The sequence below is a fragment of the Echiichthys vipera genome, assembly GCF_963691815.1.
Source record: "Echiichthys vipera genome assembly, chromosome: 14".
NCBI classification, from domain to species: Eukaryota; Metazoa; Chordata; class Actinopteri; order Perciformes; family Trachinidae; genus Echiichthys; species Echiichthys vipera.
In genome coordinates this window covers 19,418,371-19,438,716 of record NC_139839.1, presented here as the reverse complement: position 1 = coordinate 19,438,716, position 20,346 = coordinate 19,418,371, and the positions used below count along the sequence as shown (strand labels likewise).

The following is a 20,346-nucleotide window of genomic DNA, read 5'->3' as shown; positions in this document are numbered from 1 at the left end:
CTAATCTCTTATATTGTGAGACCGATGAAAGGAAATAACTAGTAGAAGCAATCATTTGGGAACTCATTGCTAATATATAATGGCAAACTGTGTCTGTTTTCTTCTATAATATCATATGATATAATTCCGTTGTACCGTACCTTGTGCAATGACAGTAAAGGGTATCTATCTATCTATCTATCTATCTATCCATCTATCTATCTATCTATCTATCTATCTAAATACTGTATGTTAACCCACATGTTTTACTGGGCATACAATGCTTTTTCTAGCTGCTACAACTCAGTGCATACTGTACACTAGAGCTCTTTGAATGGGTCATTACATTAAACTATCTCTCATAATATGCATCCCACAGCCCCATAAGCGTACTGTAGGCCCTGGAGCTGCCGACACAGAGAGGGAGGTCTAATGGTCTGCAGTATTAGTGGGTTAATTGCCATGTCCTGGTCTCCATTGGATTGTGAGTAGGGCATTTTAGTTTAATTGTGAACCATCCTGTCCTGTAAACCCCCACACCAAGCAGCCAGCACTTCTGCATAGTGGGAGTATTAATTGTTAGAGATGGTCTCCTCGATGCACTTGAGGTGGCTCACCCACCCCTTGGAATACTATAATGACAGTAGACTGCCACCTACTGGCATCATAATAAAACTAACCCCTCTCTGATATCAATGGAGAAATAGTTGGAAAAAGAAATCCATATCAGAAACACAGCAGTCTTCTGTCTTCTTTTTCTTAGGTCAACATCATTAGCTGTCTTTTGTCCACGCTAATTATTCATAATATCAAATTATTTTCATAATTTTCATCTGGTAGTAGTTCCCAGTCCCCATATCTTTATTTTAATTGGTTGTTGTTGGCAAATTGTCCCCACTTCATAGCATTAAATCACATGCTGTTTTTAAGTTTATAAAATGTTTACAATTTGAATTTAAATCTCAAACAAAAAACACAAGGAGGGTTTAAACCACATCAGTTAACAGCCTATCGTGTAGCAATCAATGTTTGTTTTACATTGTGCTTAATTATAGCTATATTTTCACTACCTCTCAGAGGCATTCTGTTTTTCTGTAACAGCGGACAGTGAAGTCAGTCAGTGATTAACATGTGAACAAAGAGAACGAGCCACATGACACATAAGCGGATCCTCAGTTGTGGTCCTTTTCCTCAACCTTGACTGACTGCATTTACATTTTAATGGCTCAAAGTGCTCAGTGCCCCATACATCAGTGTGAAAGCTCAGCTGAAACTGCGGGCGACTGCTCCCAAAAGACCAAATCAGAGAAACCAAGTCCCACATAAACACAGGCACAAAAACAAAAAGTGGTCATAAAACCTTTTGGATTCATTTCATTCAATCAATCATTTCTTATCATGTATAATCTGTCATAATGCACATTTAACCAGAGTCTCTGTGACCTGTAACCACTGCCAGAAATAAGGTCGAATGGATTATAACTTAAGTCTTTGTGATCTGTCCTGTGTATAAAACCATTCTTGGATGGTTTTTCTTTAAGACAGCTTCTTGTTGTCTGCAAATGTAACTCTAAGTAAACTATACTATACTATACTATACTATACTATACTATACTATACTATACTATACTATACTATACTAAATTAGACCATACTATACTATATTATATAAGTAAGAGTTCTGACAACTTGGTGTATTGTTGATTTAATAAACCTACTCAAATCACACAAATTCTTTGTAATTCTCTAATATTAAACTCTTCTTGACGACGCCAGCATCCTTGGCTGAGGTTTTGTCTTTTAGAGGCTGTAGGCTCGGTGTTAAAGCTTTGTGAAGATATTGGTATCATATGAAACTATAGTAGACAAGGAATCCATCGGTGCAATGTCATCCTATTTACCCACTCGATGCTAATTCCATGCAGCTTGGGGCATAACCAAAACCAAACATACAGTATGTCAAAAGTTTTTTTTTTTTAACTAAATCACAGCATGGATTTTTCTTGGTCTTCCTTGAGGTCTTGGTACCTTATGGCATGTTGGAGGGTTTTATGACATGTTTTAAAATCAGTTTTTAATTCATGAAAAATGGTTAAATGTGTGTGAATCTGTGTAAAAAGTGGAATAAGAATGGTCATCATACAGTATAGCCTGCTTCCAATACTATATAATGTTCTGAGGCTGATTCATTTGTCGGTATCTGGGAATCTGAACCGTCTAAAATGTGGTCCACCTTCAGTACAGTCTAACCAAGGGATGGTCTAAACTTAGTCCTCACCATACCAGAAATGTCCATAACTTCCTCTTTTCTCCATGTCTAATTTATCTATCAACACTTTATATTTTTGTGTTGGATATGGCATTAAACAAAAATGGGATTATGAGAGATGAATTGTATACACTGTACAATGAATGAGAAGAGTATAACAAGCTTAAGAAAATTAACTGGATGTCATGCCCTACTTGTTATCATGCTGCCATCTAGAGGTAAAGAGCTATATGACCTCCCATATTAACATGCATGCTTCAATTTCACAGCGATACCTGGTTTAAACAAAGTACAAATCCGTACTGCTGCTTCTGGTGCTTGACTTAGTCAGAGTGATGTCCTGACTATTTAGAGATAATATAAGATTTCTGGTAGCAGACATTTTCACTTGTCAAGCACATGGGGAAGTAACACCATAACCTTAACTATTGTTCTGTTGAAATCAGGTGTCTCAGCAGGCCATGCCATTGTGACACTGAGCAGCTAAATATAATAAAGCCATCAGTCATTTGAGTATTAAAATCTGTAATTGTCCAACTGTGGCATGTCAGATGTCCTCTGTGAAAAATTGTTATTTAAAGCATCACAAATCTCCATCTTATCTAATGAAACGTATGTAGATTTTTCGCTGATTTCGCAGAACCCATTCATTATTATCTGTGAAGGTAATTCATGCAATATGAACCACTATTTATATCTTATTAAACATATGGGAAATTACTCATAAATGACTCAATGACAATACTTTAAACAACACTTTATTTCATTACTAATCAGAGGATTATAGATACTTAAAGGTGATTTGGTTTCCTGGGTGTGGTTGGACCAGCTGTGATGCTGAAAGAAAGATTTGTTAGAGTATAAAGGATATGCACAAAGGATATGATGTCTATCTACAAATTTAACACAAGCAGATGCATTACAACAATGTGACTCAAAGTAAAAACCCATATGTTAATTTAGGATCTATTTAGAACCCTGTGCAATTTCAATGGTTGAGTTATAACACAGGAATCAAGCTGATGTTTGACACCACAGCCTCACATATCGATGATATCTTTATTATTCCCAATGTCAGTAAGTAAGCTAAATCACGTGGTAACTTTAAGTTTCACTGGGTTTTTTTTTTCAGGGTCTTATAATGTTGAAGTTTTGCAACATACACAAATGAACCAATTGCTACTTATCCTTAGAGGCAGACTTTACAGTATAACAGGTTATGCATAGCTGATGGCTCCCATATGAAAACAAAGTTTTAGAGCATGTGAGTAATCCTCTGAGGCTATATGCAGTTGTAACTACACATCACCTCATAGGAAAACTTCCAGCATCATTTGTTTATCTTTCATGAAGAGAAGCTGTATGATGGAAAAGACTGAAGACAGCGCAGAATGCAAAGAATGCCAGGCCTAAAAATACAAAGTAATAGTTTAACAAAAGATTTAGTTTTACAAACATTTCCACATGTGATTTCTCAGGTTATAGTCAGTCGTGAGGCACTCATATTGGACAGGCAGTTTATTTACAAAGAGCAGACCCATACACACAAAGAAAAGAAAGTAATGGTGACAAATTTCCAAAGAATGTTTGGTGATGGGGAATTTGTATCCAACAGATCTTAACAACCAAAGCACCATTTCTCTCAGTCTCTAATTGCTACTGGATTAGGGCATCAAAAAGTACTTAAAAACATACAATCACCAACAGTCATCACCATTTTACTTTATAAAAATATCACCATGGTGTTTGATAGATTCACAGATTTGACCGTGGACATAAAGATTTATTTACAATAATCCACACAAAGGGTAAACGGAAAGAAATCATTTGGGAACAAAAAGGTTGGAGGAAAAAAAAGATGAGCAGTGCAGAGAGGGTCCCAAAAGGCAAAGCTTGAGCAGTTCTTGCTTTAAGGTCTCTAAATCGACACCTCTTACTCTTTTTCATTTGTCCTGTAAACACCAGACAAATCAATCTGTCAAAAAGGACTCAATGATCGGATAGTACAGTTTGTGATGCACAAATAATCAATTAAAATGGAGTATAATTAACTTTGAAATATTAAAACAAATATATGTTCTCTGATTTGACATGCAGTACATGTAAAGTGACCTTAGTGATCGTGTAAGTTTAGATGGAAAAATGTATCTACTCCAACTGCTGGCATAATGACACATTATTATAAAATAATCACTGTTTATAAGTTTTGTCTTGCACATTTTAATGAACCTTAAATGACAAAACATGCATTATTCAAAAATAATTAGGTTAACAGAAGAGATACTGTTGTGGATACGTTTCTTTATGATTGACTAATCTAACTATTCTTTCTCCCAATTATTCCTTATATTTTCTACATTTATTTATCTGTTGGCTACTTGTTGGCAACAAGTTATTTCATTGTTTTTAAAGAAATAAAGAAATAGCAAAATAATGAATTAGACACCATAAAGTAAAGTGTTGCTATAAGACACTAATAACAAAATATGATCAGTATGCATGTGAAGTAGATGTTGCAATCACAAATACAATTGTTATTGTACCATAAAAGCACATTTTCTACTTTATTGAAATGTTAGACTGAGAAACGGAAGGGACGGGGGGTGGGTTCAAAGTGAAATTAAAACTGTTAGAAAAGTACCTTATAGCTTTTTAGAATACATTTTTTTTTTAAAGATATTTTACTAGATATAGAGTTTTCATGTAAAAACTCTTGAACTCTTTCAAATCTTTTAGCCATTATTTAAGATGTAAAAGAACATAACATAATGTATTTCACAAGAAGCCATGGAATGTGTCTGTATATATATATATATATGTATGTATGTATGTGTGTGTTAATAGAAAATAGAGCCGAATGATCAGGTAATTTATAGAAAATTATATCTGCAAAGCGTCAATTGAAGCTCTGCGGTGAAACAAGATCAGAATGAGTGGCAGGTTAGAATGGCAGGGCCAGGTGACAGTGAGTGAGATGTGCTTTCAGCATCAGAAGGAGATCTCACCTCATAGTTCTTCAGCAGTCCAGCCAGAGTGGACAGACTGGCAGGGTTTAGTATCTAGAATGAGACTGCCAGTGCTGAAGTAGCAAGAGAAAAAGCCGAGAGGATACTCCAGTCACAATTGAGGTCAATACACAAAAAGGATCAAAATCAAGGTCGGGTCATTCACGTATCACGATTCACAAAGAAACACATGGCTGTATATATCTTTATATAATAAAATACGTTAATTGGAAACCATTTCTGAATACCTTTTGTAATGTTACTTTGATTGGCCCATGTTGTAGCATGCTTTTTGATCCTGCAATTCATTCATAACCTTTATTTAATCAGGGGAAACCAATGACATGGATGGATGAATGACACTGTTTGACAAAAAAATTAATAAAACCACAGTTTGTTTGTGCAGACAAGCAAATGTGCATAACACACCCTGTGTGATTGCAGTATACAACATGAAACAATTACGTGACAGGGGGTAAAAGATGAAAACAATGTGTATGATGTACTGAAAGACAAAAACACATCACACACACTGCTCCAAGTGGATGAAGGATGCAAAATTACCTCTGACCAAAGAGTGAGGTGCGGAAAAGTGTCCATTATCTGCTAGGGCCACAAGCTCTTACTGATGATTGAGATGGTGATGAAAAATGATGTGGAGGGTGCCCCCTGCTGGTGGACCGTGAGATGATGACAAGATGACAGCCAGATGGGAAAGAATCAGGACAGCACACTTGTGTTCTGTGAATCCACGTCTTGCATGCTCATGACATCTGTACTTACTCCGCTCTCATATACAGGGTTGTCAAAAGCTGACTCTTCTGTCATGTTGTCATACGGTGGCGAGGATGTGGGCATTCTGAACGTCTTTCCTTGAAGTCTGAGTAAAGAGTGGAGAAACAAGGAAAATCCTGTAATGGCTCGTTTGAAATACAAATGAAATAAATGCAGTTTTAAGTTACTACTTACTTTGCAAAGTAGACATAAATCCCAAGGACAACCACCAAGACGATTGCTGTCGGAATAAAAACTGCAAGGGCAATATTGGTTCCCTCCATGCTATAATCCATATTAGCAACTACAAGGGGGGGGAAAAAGCACAAAACAGATGTTATTTCTGTGAAATATGCACAGAAAAGAAATATGAACATAATGATACTGCAATGTTTAGAAACATGACTCACCATCCAGCCTGCGCTCGTTCACATATTGGGTTGATGATACTACAAAGACACAATTGCAGTCAGTATTTGTGCAACACAAAGCACAGCAGGTTACATATATTACACATACAAAATCAGTCCTAGCTTTAACAAACAGCAACACAATCAATTGCACGTAATATGGTATAGGTGGCACTGTATTTCCAAAAAAATGAATGTTTGCAAAAGTGCGTGTGAATGGTTTACCTCTGCAGGCAGGGGGAGTGTTATTCCACTGTGACGGGTGTCCAGGGACACAGTAGATGGTGGCATCACCCTGCAGCTCGTAGCCTGAGTGGCAGGAGAAGGTCAGCCTCTCTCCTGCTTGATAAAAGGCCTTTTCAGTGCTCTGCACACTGGTGGAGGCAGCGCCAGGGTTCCTGCATGGCTCGTACTTTTCAGCTGCGAGGCAGGACATTATCTTATGTCACAAAAACATTGTTCAACAGTACACTTGGCGCTCATATGGACACATATAAAAGGCAACAGGCATTTTAACAGGGACATTAAAGGCAAGATTAACTTTTTTTTTCTTTTCAAGGCCACTGATGATTCATTACAGTTGTAGTTGTCACCATTGAAACAAAAGTAGCAAAGAAAATAGCACAATAGTAACAGGTTTAATCATATATTCAAAGAATTCAAACAGTGTGGATGAGTGTTGATGCATGTCCATGCCTATGTGTTTATGACTCATGTGACTCACGGGTACACTTGGGCAGCCTCTCGTTCCACTTGGGTGTGGCTGAATCTCGGTTGTAGCAGGTGAGCAGGCTGCTGCCAGACAGGATGTAGCCTTTATTACAGATGAACTGCACTGTCGATCCAACAGTGAAGCGGTTGCTTGCAATCACCTTTCGACTGTGCTCCACATTTCCAGGGTCCTGACATGTCATAACTGGGGCATCACAGAAACAAATGATGCTGATTATTCATTATCATTGGTGGTGGTGATAGAAAAAGGAATAACGTTGTTGGAACTGAAGTAATAGTTAAAAAAAACTCTAAGCTCTTAGCAGCCAAAATAAATGGGAAACGGACATGCAGCATACGCGGGCGGGGCACAGCAGAGATTTTGAACTGCTCCACACACTCACACTCAATGCTACTCACACTCGTCAGTAGTGTTTTGCTGCTGTCAGCTTCAATGTGTGCCACTGAGTTGTAATGCTGTTGGTTCTACAGGGTTTGGAAGTTGTGCTGCCTCACATTGCTCTCTGGTACAATAAGATCTGTATCTTAATCACTTTTAAATAGATTGTACTTGTTTTTTTACATAGTTCTATGTAGTGTGTAGTAGTATGTTACGTATAGCCATATAGACTAACTGCGTAAAATTAGAGCTGAGCGGTGCCGTGGTACATGCAGCAGCTTCATTTGGATATAATGGACATGCTCTGCTGTGCCATGTACACAGCCCATGTAGTTCGGCCATTATGTAACCTTGGGCTGCCAGCCTCAAGCAGAGATGAGGAGCAGGCGACAGAGCTTCACAAACACACATCTTTTATTTTTTTTTCAAGTGTGCCGCTACAGACTCAACCAACGCTCACTTGTAACATCACTTGAAGCGCAAAAAATCAGAGTTCATGCAACTCCCTACACAAGGATTTGTGTTCTACAATTTTTGTATGCAGTAGTACTGACATGCATGTACGGCTGGAACCGGTTATCAAAACAAACAAACAAACAAACAAACAGACAAACAAACGGAGAAGCTCAGATAACAACACAGAGGGAAAGTGAATTCATTCTCTGCTCAGGATGTAATTTCTCCACTTTATCTTTACATAGCAAATATTTGCATGAGGCTGTATTAATCTTCTTAATGTTGAGTACAGCTCCATTAAGTTCACAAATCACAGTTACAGCTACTGCTATTAGGAAGGGTCATAGGCAAAATAGTCTCACTGACCACTCATTTTAGACAGGATTATCCTCCCCTTCCACTATCTGCATGTTCGAAATCCATGTCGCTATGTGGAACAACAACAACTTCCAAGCTAGCGACCTTTGACATTAGATCATTATATTAAGTTTAGATCGTTGAATGGTTGTATAGAAGATAAACAAAGAATATGTTTAGAATATTTGCCATCTAGCATGGATATTTAGAATTATGATGGGTTCAGCCAAACCTTTCTCCACCACTTGTACAGCACCAGTGTGTGGAGATTTAAGACTATAGGACAAAAAAGCTAGCCAGTAGTATTAGACAGCTAAAAAGAAGTCATAAAGAAGCTTGAAAATGGCTCCCAACTCGAAAATAGAATGATAATTTTAGTACATAGTCTAGTCTGCACACTATGATACCTAAACAAAAGGATTCTGGGAGTTTTTGACTGATAAGGTTTTACTCTCATTCTCATTTGTGCGTTTTCTCTCACCTTCCTGGCATCGCGGCACATCACCGCTCCAGGTAAGATCCCACTGGCACATAAGGATCTCAGAGCCTACCAGCTCATATCCAGGGTAGCACTGGTAGGTGATGACAGTGCCATGGATGAGGTCAGGGTGGGAAGTGCTCTTCCAGCCGTTGGTGATCTCTGGCAGCTCAGAGCAGGTGTCGTTCCTCGGCACCTCTGTTAGCAGTTGTGTTGGAGAGAGGACGGACAGAATGAGGTACATAAAATAACAGATATCCTACCAGTTTATGTTGACACAATGGAGAAAGCTGAACAGAACAAATACTTAAATGTTCTATTGTAATGTTCATTCTTTATATGGGATGTAAAAGGAGACATCATGTTCCTCAAGGAAATCCTGGCATTGATATTTAACAACCTCCTCTATGGGGAATGAATACAACTGCAAAATTGTCCGTTCTGTGAGCACTAAACAGCAGCAGTTTGGGAGAACAATGAAAATAGAGGCTTGTAATGTTTGCCGAGAGGAACACAGCATGTGGTTTGCCAGCAGTCAATCTGTGTCTCCTTAACTACAGCATACAGGGCCGAGAACACAAAGCATTGGGCAAAAACAGATGATGCTGAGGTGTACCCTATTATTTTCAGGCAAATCAAGAGAAAGAGGCAAAGAGACAGAGGGACAAATATAGGGTTTTTTTTGTAATTGGTAACCTAGTGGGTCATTGGTATGAGCAGCATTTTACATTCCACACTCGGTACCATTGTTTTGTGTCTTGTCTGCCTTGCAATGGGAATTTAACACAAAAAAGTGCATCATACATTTAATTTTAGAAGAAAGGTATGGACTGCAGTTAACAAGAGAATTACATCAAGTTATTTTACTTAAAAATTAAATAAAAAATAAAACACAACCACAGTCTTACCAAAGAAGTGGACCACAAAGCCATTGTTGTAGCCATAGATGTTGGTGGCAGGATCGGACTGAAATTGAATAGTGACATCAGCCATGGAGGTATAGAGCTTGAAGTGTGATCGTGTGCCGCTGTATTGGCCCAGGATGTTGGCTGTCAGGTCATCTCCATCATAGAAGGTCAGCAGGTCATTCTTACCAATATGGAGACTAGAACAGACATAAAACTGGTTACATTACTTCCTAACAATGTTGGTGAAGGTGTTTATATTAAGTACAGCTATACAAAATGTCCCATGTTTGTGGTTGTGTGGTTATTGATGTGTATGCTGCTCAGAGCTTTAACAGTTAAGTGACTGGTATCTTCCTCGGCTGATGAAAGCACAAGCTGATGGCATAAAGCGGTGTCAGCAGTACTTGGAAAATATTAATTCTGTTTATATTGGATGGATCTGATGTGAAGTAAACACTAAATAATTCATGATGTAGGTTTCTTCGCTCCCCACATTGGTCTCATGAATATGTACTAAAGTGTATAGCTGCAAATATATTAGCATTATATAATATTATCCTTTAGGTCACTAGAACTATACAATAAAAGCTGCAATAGAGATTATAGAAAGATAATAGAAGACTGAAGGCATTGAATAAGTAAAAACAATGTCCAATAAAGAATCTAAATATTAAAATGTAATGCTATAATGCTCATATAAAATTGAATAAAATGCAGCCGAGCCACACTTAGACGGAATCCCTGCTGTCATTGATTAACTTAAGAATGCATTAACCTTTTCCATTTGGAGATGCATTGCCCCCTGTATAGTACATCAGTAAAGCCTGACATTTATTCACACACGGGATGGAGAATGGTGAAAAACATGATCAGCCACAGAAGGTAATAAGCAGGGGAACGCAGTTGCTATTTGCGTGCCTCAAGGCAGCTGGTGTCAAACCAGCAGTGCATATTGGCTTCATGATTGTTTCGTGTTATATTCACAAGCTGTGTTGAACAGAACTTTCCAGTAAAAATGGCACAATGTCATTCTTCATGCACGTCATAGGTAGGAGCACTGCTTTTGTATAGCTATGAATCACCTGCCCCCTTAAGCTCTCCACCGCTATTTGCTGTACGTGACCAGGCAGCCGATCAAACTATTTTCAAGAAAACAGTGTTTTCCCAAAATGGTAACAGATAACAATCCCTCCAGCTTTTCTCTCTTCCTTTGCATAACTTGCATTAATGCAAATTGAAATGCCTGAAAATAATGTTTTCAGCTCCTTTCTCAGCTGTAGATCACACCTTGTCCTCAAGACACGTGTCTTTGTCCCTGTATTTATCTTTGCTATTGATTTACTTTCATTTAAATTTAGTAAATAACAAAAAACATGTAGAACAGAGTTCATAGAAAAGTCAAACTGTCAAGAAAGTCTGGAGTCAAGAAAGTCTGGAGTAAAAATCTTTAGAAAAGTAGAAAAACATGGATGCAGTGCATTTCAATGTAAGCAATTCATCAGCAGGAGACGACAAAATGCATCCCAGTACAGTATATATGGCTAAACAAACAAAGATCTAAATCTCCTTTAAACTAAGAAAAATGTGATGTTGGATTGTTTTGACAAGAGATCAAGTGTTTTGTTCTTTTTCATAAATCATGTTTTCTTTTGTGCACTCAATATAATATGAATCAAACTAGACTTGGTTTATTGATTTTTAGAATGGTTTTTACAGTATTTGTTTTTACAATTTAATCAGAAATACTTTTATTTCTGACTCTTCAACTCTTCAAATAAAAATGTAAAATTTCATAGAAAAAAAATGTCAAAGTTAAAACATTTTGGTGGATGTATAATATCCAAATAAATATATAGAAATAAAATGCAAAATGTCTACAGCAAAATACAATAATAAAAACCTATCAAAGAAGCCAAAAACAAATCTCACATGTGTCTTTCTGTTGTTTATTGTTAGGAGAGGACTGGGTCTTGCTTGGGTATGTGAACCATCAGTCAACCAACATGGACACAAGAATACCATCTTTGGATGTGAAATTCTACTTTGTTCTTCGTAATTTTCACCCTCTGGTTTTTCTGTTTTGTGTGTGTTAAAATTTGAAAATGTGGGCTTCCATGCCTAATGAACTACCTCTCTAAGAGCTCTATGAGCTCACTGATTTGAATCACCTGTCTGACACACTATACATGTCACTGAGATGGCTTGGGTTCCGTCTTTTTTATTTCAAGAGGGTAATTTGTGCTGAAACACTAAAGCACAGCCTAAAAATAAAAATCCTTCTTTAGAGTTGAGATTTAAGATTTTTTCTTCTTTTTTTCTGGTATTCTCAGTTTGACTACCCATGAGACGAGACCACTGAAGATTTTTTTTTTTTTTTACACGCACAGACCAACTAAGCGTTGCTGAAACAAATACAGTGGTAGGAACCTTTGATGGGGCCGCTTTATCTATGATTGACAGAGTTTTATTCACAACCTTCTATACAGACTATCCACATTACTGCTGAGTAGATGTAAGCACGAGACTAGGAACGAATCCTCCCTTTTGAAAGCAAAGGTCCCATATTATTCTCATTAAATGTTCAGGTTTTATACTTACGTAGAACATGTACATTATTTCATGTTGAAAAAACATTATTCTTCTATACTCTCTGTCTGAATATATCTGTATTCATCCTCTGTCTGAGACGCTCTGTCTTTTTACCCCCCCCCCCCCACACACACACACACACACACACACACACACACACAAAAAGTCTGTTTTGATTGGTCAGTATTTCATGGTTTTCTGCTCTCTGTCAGTTTCTGAATATGGGCTGTGTGCATTTCTCTGAGGATTTAGTGTTTTGATACTTACAGTATTTTTAGAGCACCTTGATCTTCTTTATCATTTAAAAAAAGACATGAAAATAGCACCTTTTACAATATGGGACCTTTAATGTTGACTATCGGGATTGACAGTTGCTATAATTAGACCCAGAAGGTGTATATAGAATAGAATAGAAAAACTTTATTGATCCCAAGCTGGGAAATTGCAGAAGGTTATATTTTATATTGAGGTTAGCAAGTCCTTAAGGCAAATAATTGAGACAAAAACATTCTTTTCCTAGTCTTGTGCAACGTGCTAAAATAAAAACTCAAAGCCAAAACTGAATTTCAGCTTCTCCTGGAATACACACATAATAGATGCCAGCTGCAATGGCATTAAAATGAGGTGCTGAGTGACAAGGTGCTCCCTCTGGTTAGTTGGACAGCTATTGGAACAATTTACACCTCTATGTTCTCCAACAAGCAGCGAGCGGCTGTGGTAAAAGTGACAGGAATGACAATGACACCTTCCATTTCCAAACAACCACGAAAACACTTCAAGTGTATGTGGAAATGATGCATTTTGCAATGACATTTGTTAAGGTGCGAATAGAGAAGGACATCAAAATGATGAACGATTTTTCTCACACTCAGGGCTCCAAAATTCTGTGTTTTATATTTTTGTCCCATCTTTTTGCAGGCATACTCCATGGATAAGATGCACTCTGCACACACTTAGTGACTGCATGGACAGACAACAGGGATTTTATTAGTAGTAGGAGTAGTAGTGCCACGATAGTTGTCACAATAAAACGAGTGAAGTCCACAGAGAAACACCACATCCAAATTGTTTGCATCTTTTTCATCTTTTATACAACTCACACTTCACTCCCGTTCAGGATCAATCCTCTGCTGCTCATGTCAACAAGGCTATCCACCTTATCATCCCACTGTATTTCCTCTTATCTCCTCCGAAAGGTCTCCCTGCATTTAGACTACCCTAGAAGGAGGGATGTGGTGCTGTCAATTGGCAGTCTTACACCGTGTGATTATCTCCAGTGTCTGCATTTTGTTGAACTCGACACAATATAGCACCTGCTGCTCCATTTTGCTACATACGTACAGGTTCAGCCATTCTCCAGAGGGTTTTCACATGGATCCATTTCTTCACTGTAATGCATTATACTCTCCTTCACATTAGTCACTTGTCAACCCGCTGTATTCTTTAGCTTGTTTCACTAATCTGGTATGGTGATAGAGCTCCATAGCATTGCTGTTGTTGACTGTCCTACTTTTCTTTCAACCGTATAACACAAACATGTTTTTGCACTTACTGAAAATCTGCTTTAAGATCTTTGTTATCTTTCAGTGTATCATCTTTATCATGGAGAGATCACAGAGTTGAAATTCTGTCTTCACACTTTCTGCTGAGAGTTTGCGCTTGGGCTTCATTGTCTTTCATGTGAAAAATTGTGCTGTGCCATCCCTCACGTTGTGACATGAACTTGGAATTCAGCTTTTTTCTCCCCAACTCGCTGGGACACACAACTGATTACAAGACAGACCTTCTTGGATAAAAATGTTCATCTGCAGTAGTTCTTTCACAACTGACAACAACAACAAGATCTGATGTCAGACAAGATGCAAGGCCAGCACCGTAGCTTTATCCGAAAACATCAGATTTATTGTCGACAGCATTGGCAAATTGCACACTTCCCCGTTTAATACACAACGTAACCTTTCCTCTTGTCTGGATTTTTAAATGGTGTCCCCTGTCGCTCTAACTCATCAACAATGCAGCAGTCAACCTTGGTTTAAATTTTCCCCACTGACCTCATCCATTCAATCCACTCTCTGCTTGAAGTGCTTTCCATGTCCAGGCGACAACACATAACAATGCCAAAGACTTACACACCACTCTGCGGAGAGTCACAACAGGTCGCTCAGTTGCCTTCTCTGTAGCAATCTGGCAATCACTCTACCCCAAATGTCATCCCATCTGGCTCCTTTAATGGTTTTCCTTCCACATAGGAAAGTCACTACCTGTCCTGTGTTGCAACTAATCTTCTAAAGACACATTTGTCTCCTACTTTTTCCATAACTCATCTTTCCCTTCCATTTTAGATTAACATTAAAGGGATAGTTTGGCTTCTTTGAAGTGGTTTTGTACATGGTACTTAGTAATAGTCAGTGTATTACCTACAGTGGATGTTGGTTAGGATGCTGTCAGTCTGGATAATCAGTGTGAGTACTGACACAGGAGCTGCTGTGAATGGGTGCATCAGCAAAATGTATTTCAGCTACCTTGAAAAATGCCCACCCAAAAAGCAATATCTGTTTGAATGTACACTATATTTAGAATATTTTCACTGCTTTACCTTGGCAGCTGGTTGAGTGTGGCTCTCATTAAAAATGTGTAATTTTGACAGTGATGACTAAAACATGTTTACAGACAAAAGGATACCTTTATGAGCAAGAGTATACTGGGGAACGTTAGCAGAGGAACACTGATGAGACTGAAAGAGAGGGAGGGAAGAAACTTCTGTGAAAGGAATAGGCTGTCTGACAGCAAGATAAAGCAAAAATGGAATATCTAGGTGGGCCTTTTTAGGTGGCTAAAATACGTTGAGTAGTGCCCCTGTCCACGACAGTACATTGCTTACATTACTTGCCAATACTCCTTCCTGGTTCTCCAAACTGCCAGTGAGCTAACTGTCATCTGCTGTAGCATAAAATAGGCAACCAATCCTACTCTCTGATTGGACAGATCCTGAATGACTAACTACGACTATTGTAAGCCTTGAACTATACTAATAGCCATGTGATGTCAAAATGCTGATGTGTAACATGGTTATTGCTAACAGGAAACAAAGCCAATTTCAAAACAATTGAAAGGCAATACTTTAGAGTTGTCCTATTCAATGAACTGTGTCCATCAATCCCACTTGGATATTTGCATCTGACTGTTTTGAAAAAGAACTTTCTGAAAATTCCAACAGCACCAGCTCAATTCTACAGATGAGAGGATGACAGCTGTGTTTTGTATAACCCTCGAGGCATTTTTGTCACCTTCACTGACCTGTTAAGTGAGGTCTGAAGAACCTGACAAATATCCAGTAACTCTTAACAGAATGGAAATTGGCTTTCATTGTAAGGCTTTCAAACAGCAACCTTCTACATCTTTTCCTACACATTTCTGACATTTGAATTGTTCTGCTCAGTGAAAAAAAAAAGTTCTCTTTTCAAATAAAAATGAAAATGTATTTCCCAGGCCAAGAAGACCTTCAAATGGCATGTTATGCTCAGAGTCTCCACAAGAGGACTCTATAAACCCAGCAAGTCTTGTCTATAACCCCTCTGATCCTACTCATTAAACTGACAAACACATTACCACTGTAAAACAGACTTTCCTCACTGTGTTTGAAATGTAGAATACATTTCCAGATACAATATACTGAATCCTAAAAAAAACCACAGGTGGGGATATCAGCTGTAACCTTTTGTCTACTGCTCTTGCTCGAGCCATGCTCCATGCTAATTAGCAAAGAGCCAGCCCTCCTGTTTGGGCTAAATTAATTAATCAGTCCTCATTATGCACACTGCTCCGCTGTAATTGCCAGCACAGGCACAGTGATGAATGATAATACAGAAAACATTCTCATTAATGTGGAAAAGTGTTTGCCATCCTGATAATGAGACAGTACTCATCCACAAGAGCCTTTTGTCACTTCAACATGCAGAATGCATGCACACAAATAGACAAATCCCATGTTGACCCAGCCTTTAAGAATGCCGTTCTCAAAATGAGGGGGGCCAGGCATGAGGGTTAGGGTTTACAGAGATCAGACAAGCTGTGGGTTTCTACTGCCATGAAGGCCACGCATGACCAACCTTGAGATAAACTACAGCTGGACATGGCACCATTCATTTGCAGCAAGCGGCCCAGTGGGGCTCGGATTAAAACAAATATAAGGCTGGTGCAATTTAAAAAGAGATTTTCTGACTGAAAATCATTTTACCTCAAATCAAAGTTGTTTACTTCTGCATGGGGGAAAAATCCTCTCTGATCTTTTTACCCTAGGTGCTCTGGTTGACTTTCAACATCAGACATTAATCACTGAGTCTTAATCTCCAACTAAAGAACAGGGAGACAAGCAGGGTCACACAAAACCCTGTGTGGTATTTAGACATTGTGTATTATTGGTAACCTCTGATGTTCTTTTTCCCTTTAATCTGTGGGTCATATTTGATTGATGGCTCATATCTCAGTTCCTGTAAGCCTAGAGATAACGTGTAAGAGAAATATACAGTATATTTATATATATATTTATTTTTATTTTTATTAATTGGAAACAATAGTGTTTTTTTATTGCCCATAATAGGAAATCCATGAAATAAAATAAGATAAAATGATAATAATTGTTGCTTTTAGGTGGTCTACAACTGTGGTTTCAACGTATCTACACGGCAATCAAACCCCATCACGTAATTAAACCTGACAAATTCCTAAACTGTTACAGGACAGAGAATGTTTTATGAATAGGGAAAACCAAACATAAAAATGCTGGCATGAATTGCTGACCACCATGACCAATAGCTAACAATAGCCTCTGCTTCAGATTCGACGGGGACTCTATTTTTCTCTGACCTCAGGCAGTAGTCCCGCTGGTTTAATATGACCTCTCTGCACCCTCTTGTGTATAAGTGCTTCAGGCAATGACACAAATCACTTAAGTTGTAGTTTTTTTCCTCCCTGCATAGAAATATTGTAGGAATCACTCAAACACGGCAAACAGATACATTTATTTTAAGCAGATTCTTATGCACACACTTGGATAGCTGTGTGTGTGTGTTTGTGTGTGTGTGTGTGTGTGTGTGTGTGTGTGTGTGGGGGGGGGGGGGGAAGAAACATTCATCTACAGTAAGAGGTGAAGGAGGAATGAGTGTGCTTGCGTCTTTTTAGACATCTGTGTGCATGTGTGTTGAATGTGTGTTGGATTACAGCGGGGAGGGCTGGATAAGTGGCGTAGAGTAGTTCACTGCCAGAGCATATTCATTTCAAAGCCAACTCTGAGACACACACCAGGGAAGTAGGAGCAGGGAAGCTTACTGGCTAATCTGGTCAGAGAGCGAGTTGGGAGCTACACAGAATTCTTAATGTAGTGGATGAAAAAACAAAAAGAATCTAATTAGTGACTGCAGCCACAGAAACACTTCCCCATGTGTGTGTGTTGGAGTGTGTGCGGAAGTGTGAGTGAGAGAATTGATGAGAAAGAAACTGAATGTGTGTTTGTATCTGGAGATGGAGTGTTTAACGTCTTGATGTCAATCTGACCTCCTCTCTGACCTCCCTGTGTGATTTCTAGTCTTACACCTGAGCGCAGTCTCTTACACTTGGATGTCAAGCATGATCCTCTTGTCCTCTTCCACATGGATACCCCAGATGCAGTCCTGCCCCTTGTCATAGGCCTCAGGCCAATTAGGAGACAGCACCACACCGGCAGAGTCTGTGATCTCCCCGCTGCACACAGCTGCAACACACAGCAAGTTGAAAATGAGCAACAAATATATGCATTGTAACAGATTTCAAGACAAATTTTTAATACACTCAGTTTAACATAAATTAGAAAGCAAAGTAAATATCAAATCATGCTATTTGTAATGTACATGTAACATGGTGAAAGAAACTACAAAGGAACTACTGACTTCACAGGATGGAACCACAATCTCAGCGCTTGATAAAACACCGCTGAAATCTAGTGTGCAGGCTCCTTGACATGAACCTTGTAAAACTGCATACTACCACTGAACTGCTTGATGACCATGACCCTCAAGAGCAGAAATTAAATTTTCTCATATCTAGCTTTATGGGAGAGCTTTTCAATTTCGATGAATGACCATGCAGGCACCAAAGACCCAGAGTAAGGTCAGCCTGCCATGTGTGTGTGTGTATGTGTGAGAGAGAGAGAGAGAGAGAGAGAGAGAGAGAGAGAGAGAGAGAGAGAGAGAGAGAGAGAAGAGAAGGAAAGGGCTCTTAGGTTTCTATTTAGTATGGTGTGTATATGTGCAGCGTGGCCATCTTAGGTCAACTTTTGTATGCCTTTTAATCTCAAGCATGTCTAAAGTCTGCCCTGCAAGCAAGCGCACATATCAAAGTAAATCAGTGTTACAATTTTACAAGGAAATGTATCATGGATCAGAGGAAAGCAGCTTTGGAAGATATGCCAGCTGTCTCTAATGTTTGAATGAAAATGACTTCACTAACTCCTGCAATGATCAAGCAGACAATGAAAGCCCTGGCTCCTCGGGTCAGTCATATCTGCCTCCAAGTTCTGCTCCAGTGGAAACACATTTTAAAAAAGCTTTCATATCGCACAATTACTCGAGCGTATGAAATCTGTTGACTTACCCCTACAAGCCGGCTCGGTCTCATTCCACTGTGGGTTTTGTGCGTCCACGCACTCAATCACTACAGAGCCTTGCTCCAGCGTGTAGCCAGGATCACATGAGAATTCAACCACTGCACCCACGCTGTAGGAGGAGTAACTGCTGCTGAAGTTGCCGTATTTCACAAAGGGTTCATAGCACATGCCTTTTGCAAAAGCTGTGGACCCAAAAAATACATGGCATCAAACATATGTGACAAGGTATATTATTATCAAACTCTGCAAACTGCACGATTAACCTGCCTTCGTATCTGATGGCTGCACCTGTGGAGGTCATTGTGCCGTCTGTGGTGAACTCTATAAACAAGTAACGTCCAGTACTGAGCACACCTTCATTTGGTAAATACTCAACCTCATAGGAGTCGTACACAGGGGGAGAGTCTATGTTGTTGCCATTCTTTATCAGCAGCCTAAACACACACACAGTAGGAAAACATTTTAAAACAGATGTAAGTGAGCCTTGAAAGGTAAGAGAAGCATAAAAAGAATTTACAAGCTATCAGAGAGCTGCGCACTGTTCCAGTTGTGGCTGTAATAACTTTATGATAACATTCTCCACCAATCGGTAATGAGGTGAATGGCCATGTGTGACGATAGCCATGTGGATCAGTGGTTACTGAAGAAAAATGGAATGCAATTGCTGTTTCCTACCTCTCACTACCCTCTGTAGTCCCTTCAATTCATTCGCTTGATAGGACACTGTTAAAGGATTATAATGATAAAAGCTCCTTTCAAATTCATCTGTCGCTCCCTAAAGATTTGGGTTATTTATAGCTTTTGAGGGTTTTAATGGTCTATCCACAGGCCTACTGTTATTCAGAAAATGAGCTCAAAGCTCATTGCCATCTATTAGCTGAAGACACACAGTGTGCATACACCACCTGTCATCATCCTCTGCCAGAGCCACCTTCTCAAAGTGAATGTGAAGCCGCTGGCCTTCAGGGGCCTCCAGGACCCAGTGGCACGTCAGATTGTTGCTGTAGTTGCCAGGGAAACCAGGAGAGACGATACGACCATAGGTGGCATTTTTTATCATCCCCCCACAGGATGCTATACAAGAAGGACAGTGAGAGAAAAGAGGAGAAGTGTTGGACGGACTAGATGAAAAAAGTAACGACACCAACTATGAAGGGGAAGGGTGGGGGGTGGGGGGTGGGTTGGTTGCATCAATATCCAGTGCAGTGGATTGTGGCTGGACTAAACTAGGCGGCTCACCTGGGTGTAAAAGTGTGTGACTTTGTGTGATGGACTTGTAAAGAGAACAGAAAAACTGCAGCAGTAACACTATCAGTTCCTAGCAGCTGCAGGCAGGCACGGAGAACTGGCAGATGGATCGTCATGCGGCC

General features: G+C 39.1%; 1 protein-coding gene across 1 annotated transcript in view; it reads right to left on the bottom strand.

Moving 5' to 3' along the window:
- Nucleotides 1-5,973: 5,973 nt before the first annotated feature.
- LOC310956200 (seizure protein 6 homolog) overlaps nt 5,974-20,346 on the bottom strand; it is a gene marked incomplete at both ends in the record, with an annotated part of 93,628 nt that continues 79,255 nt past the window's right edge. Inside the window, 11 exon segments of the mRNA XM_083926356.1 lie at nt 5,974-6,133; nt 6,223-6,331; nt 6,438-6,476; nt 6,663-6,857; nt 7,162-7,353; nt 8,843-9,037; nt 9,748-9,944; nt 17,947-18,085; nt 18,964-19,158; nt 19,244-19,410; nt 19,882-20,050. Coding sequence (XP_083782482.1) covers nt 5,974-6,133; nt 6,223-6,331; nt 6,438-6,476; nt 6,663-6,857; nt 7,162-7,353; nt 8,843-9,037; nt 9,748-9,944; nt 17,947-18,085; nt 18,964-19,158; nt 19,244-19,410; nt 19,882-20,050 — 1,757 coding nt within the window.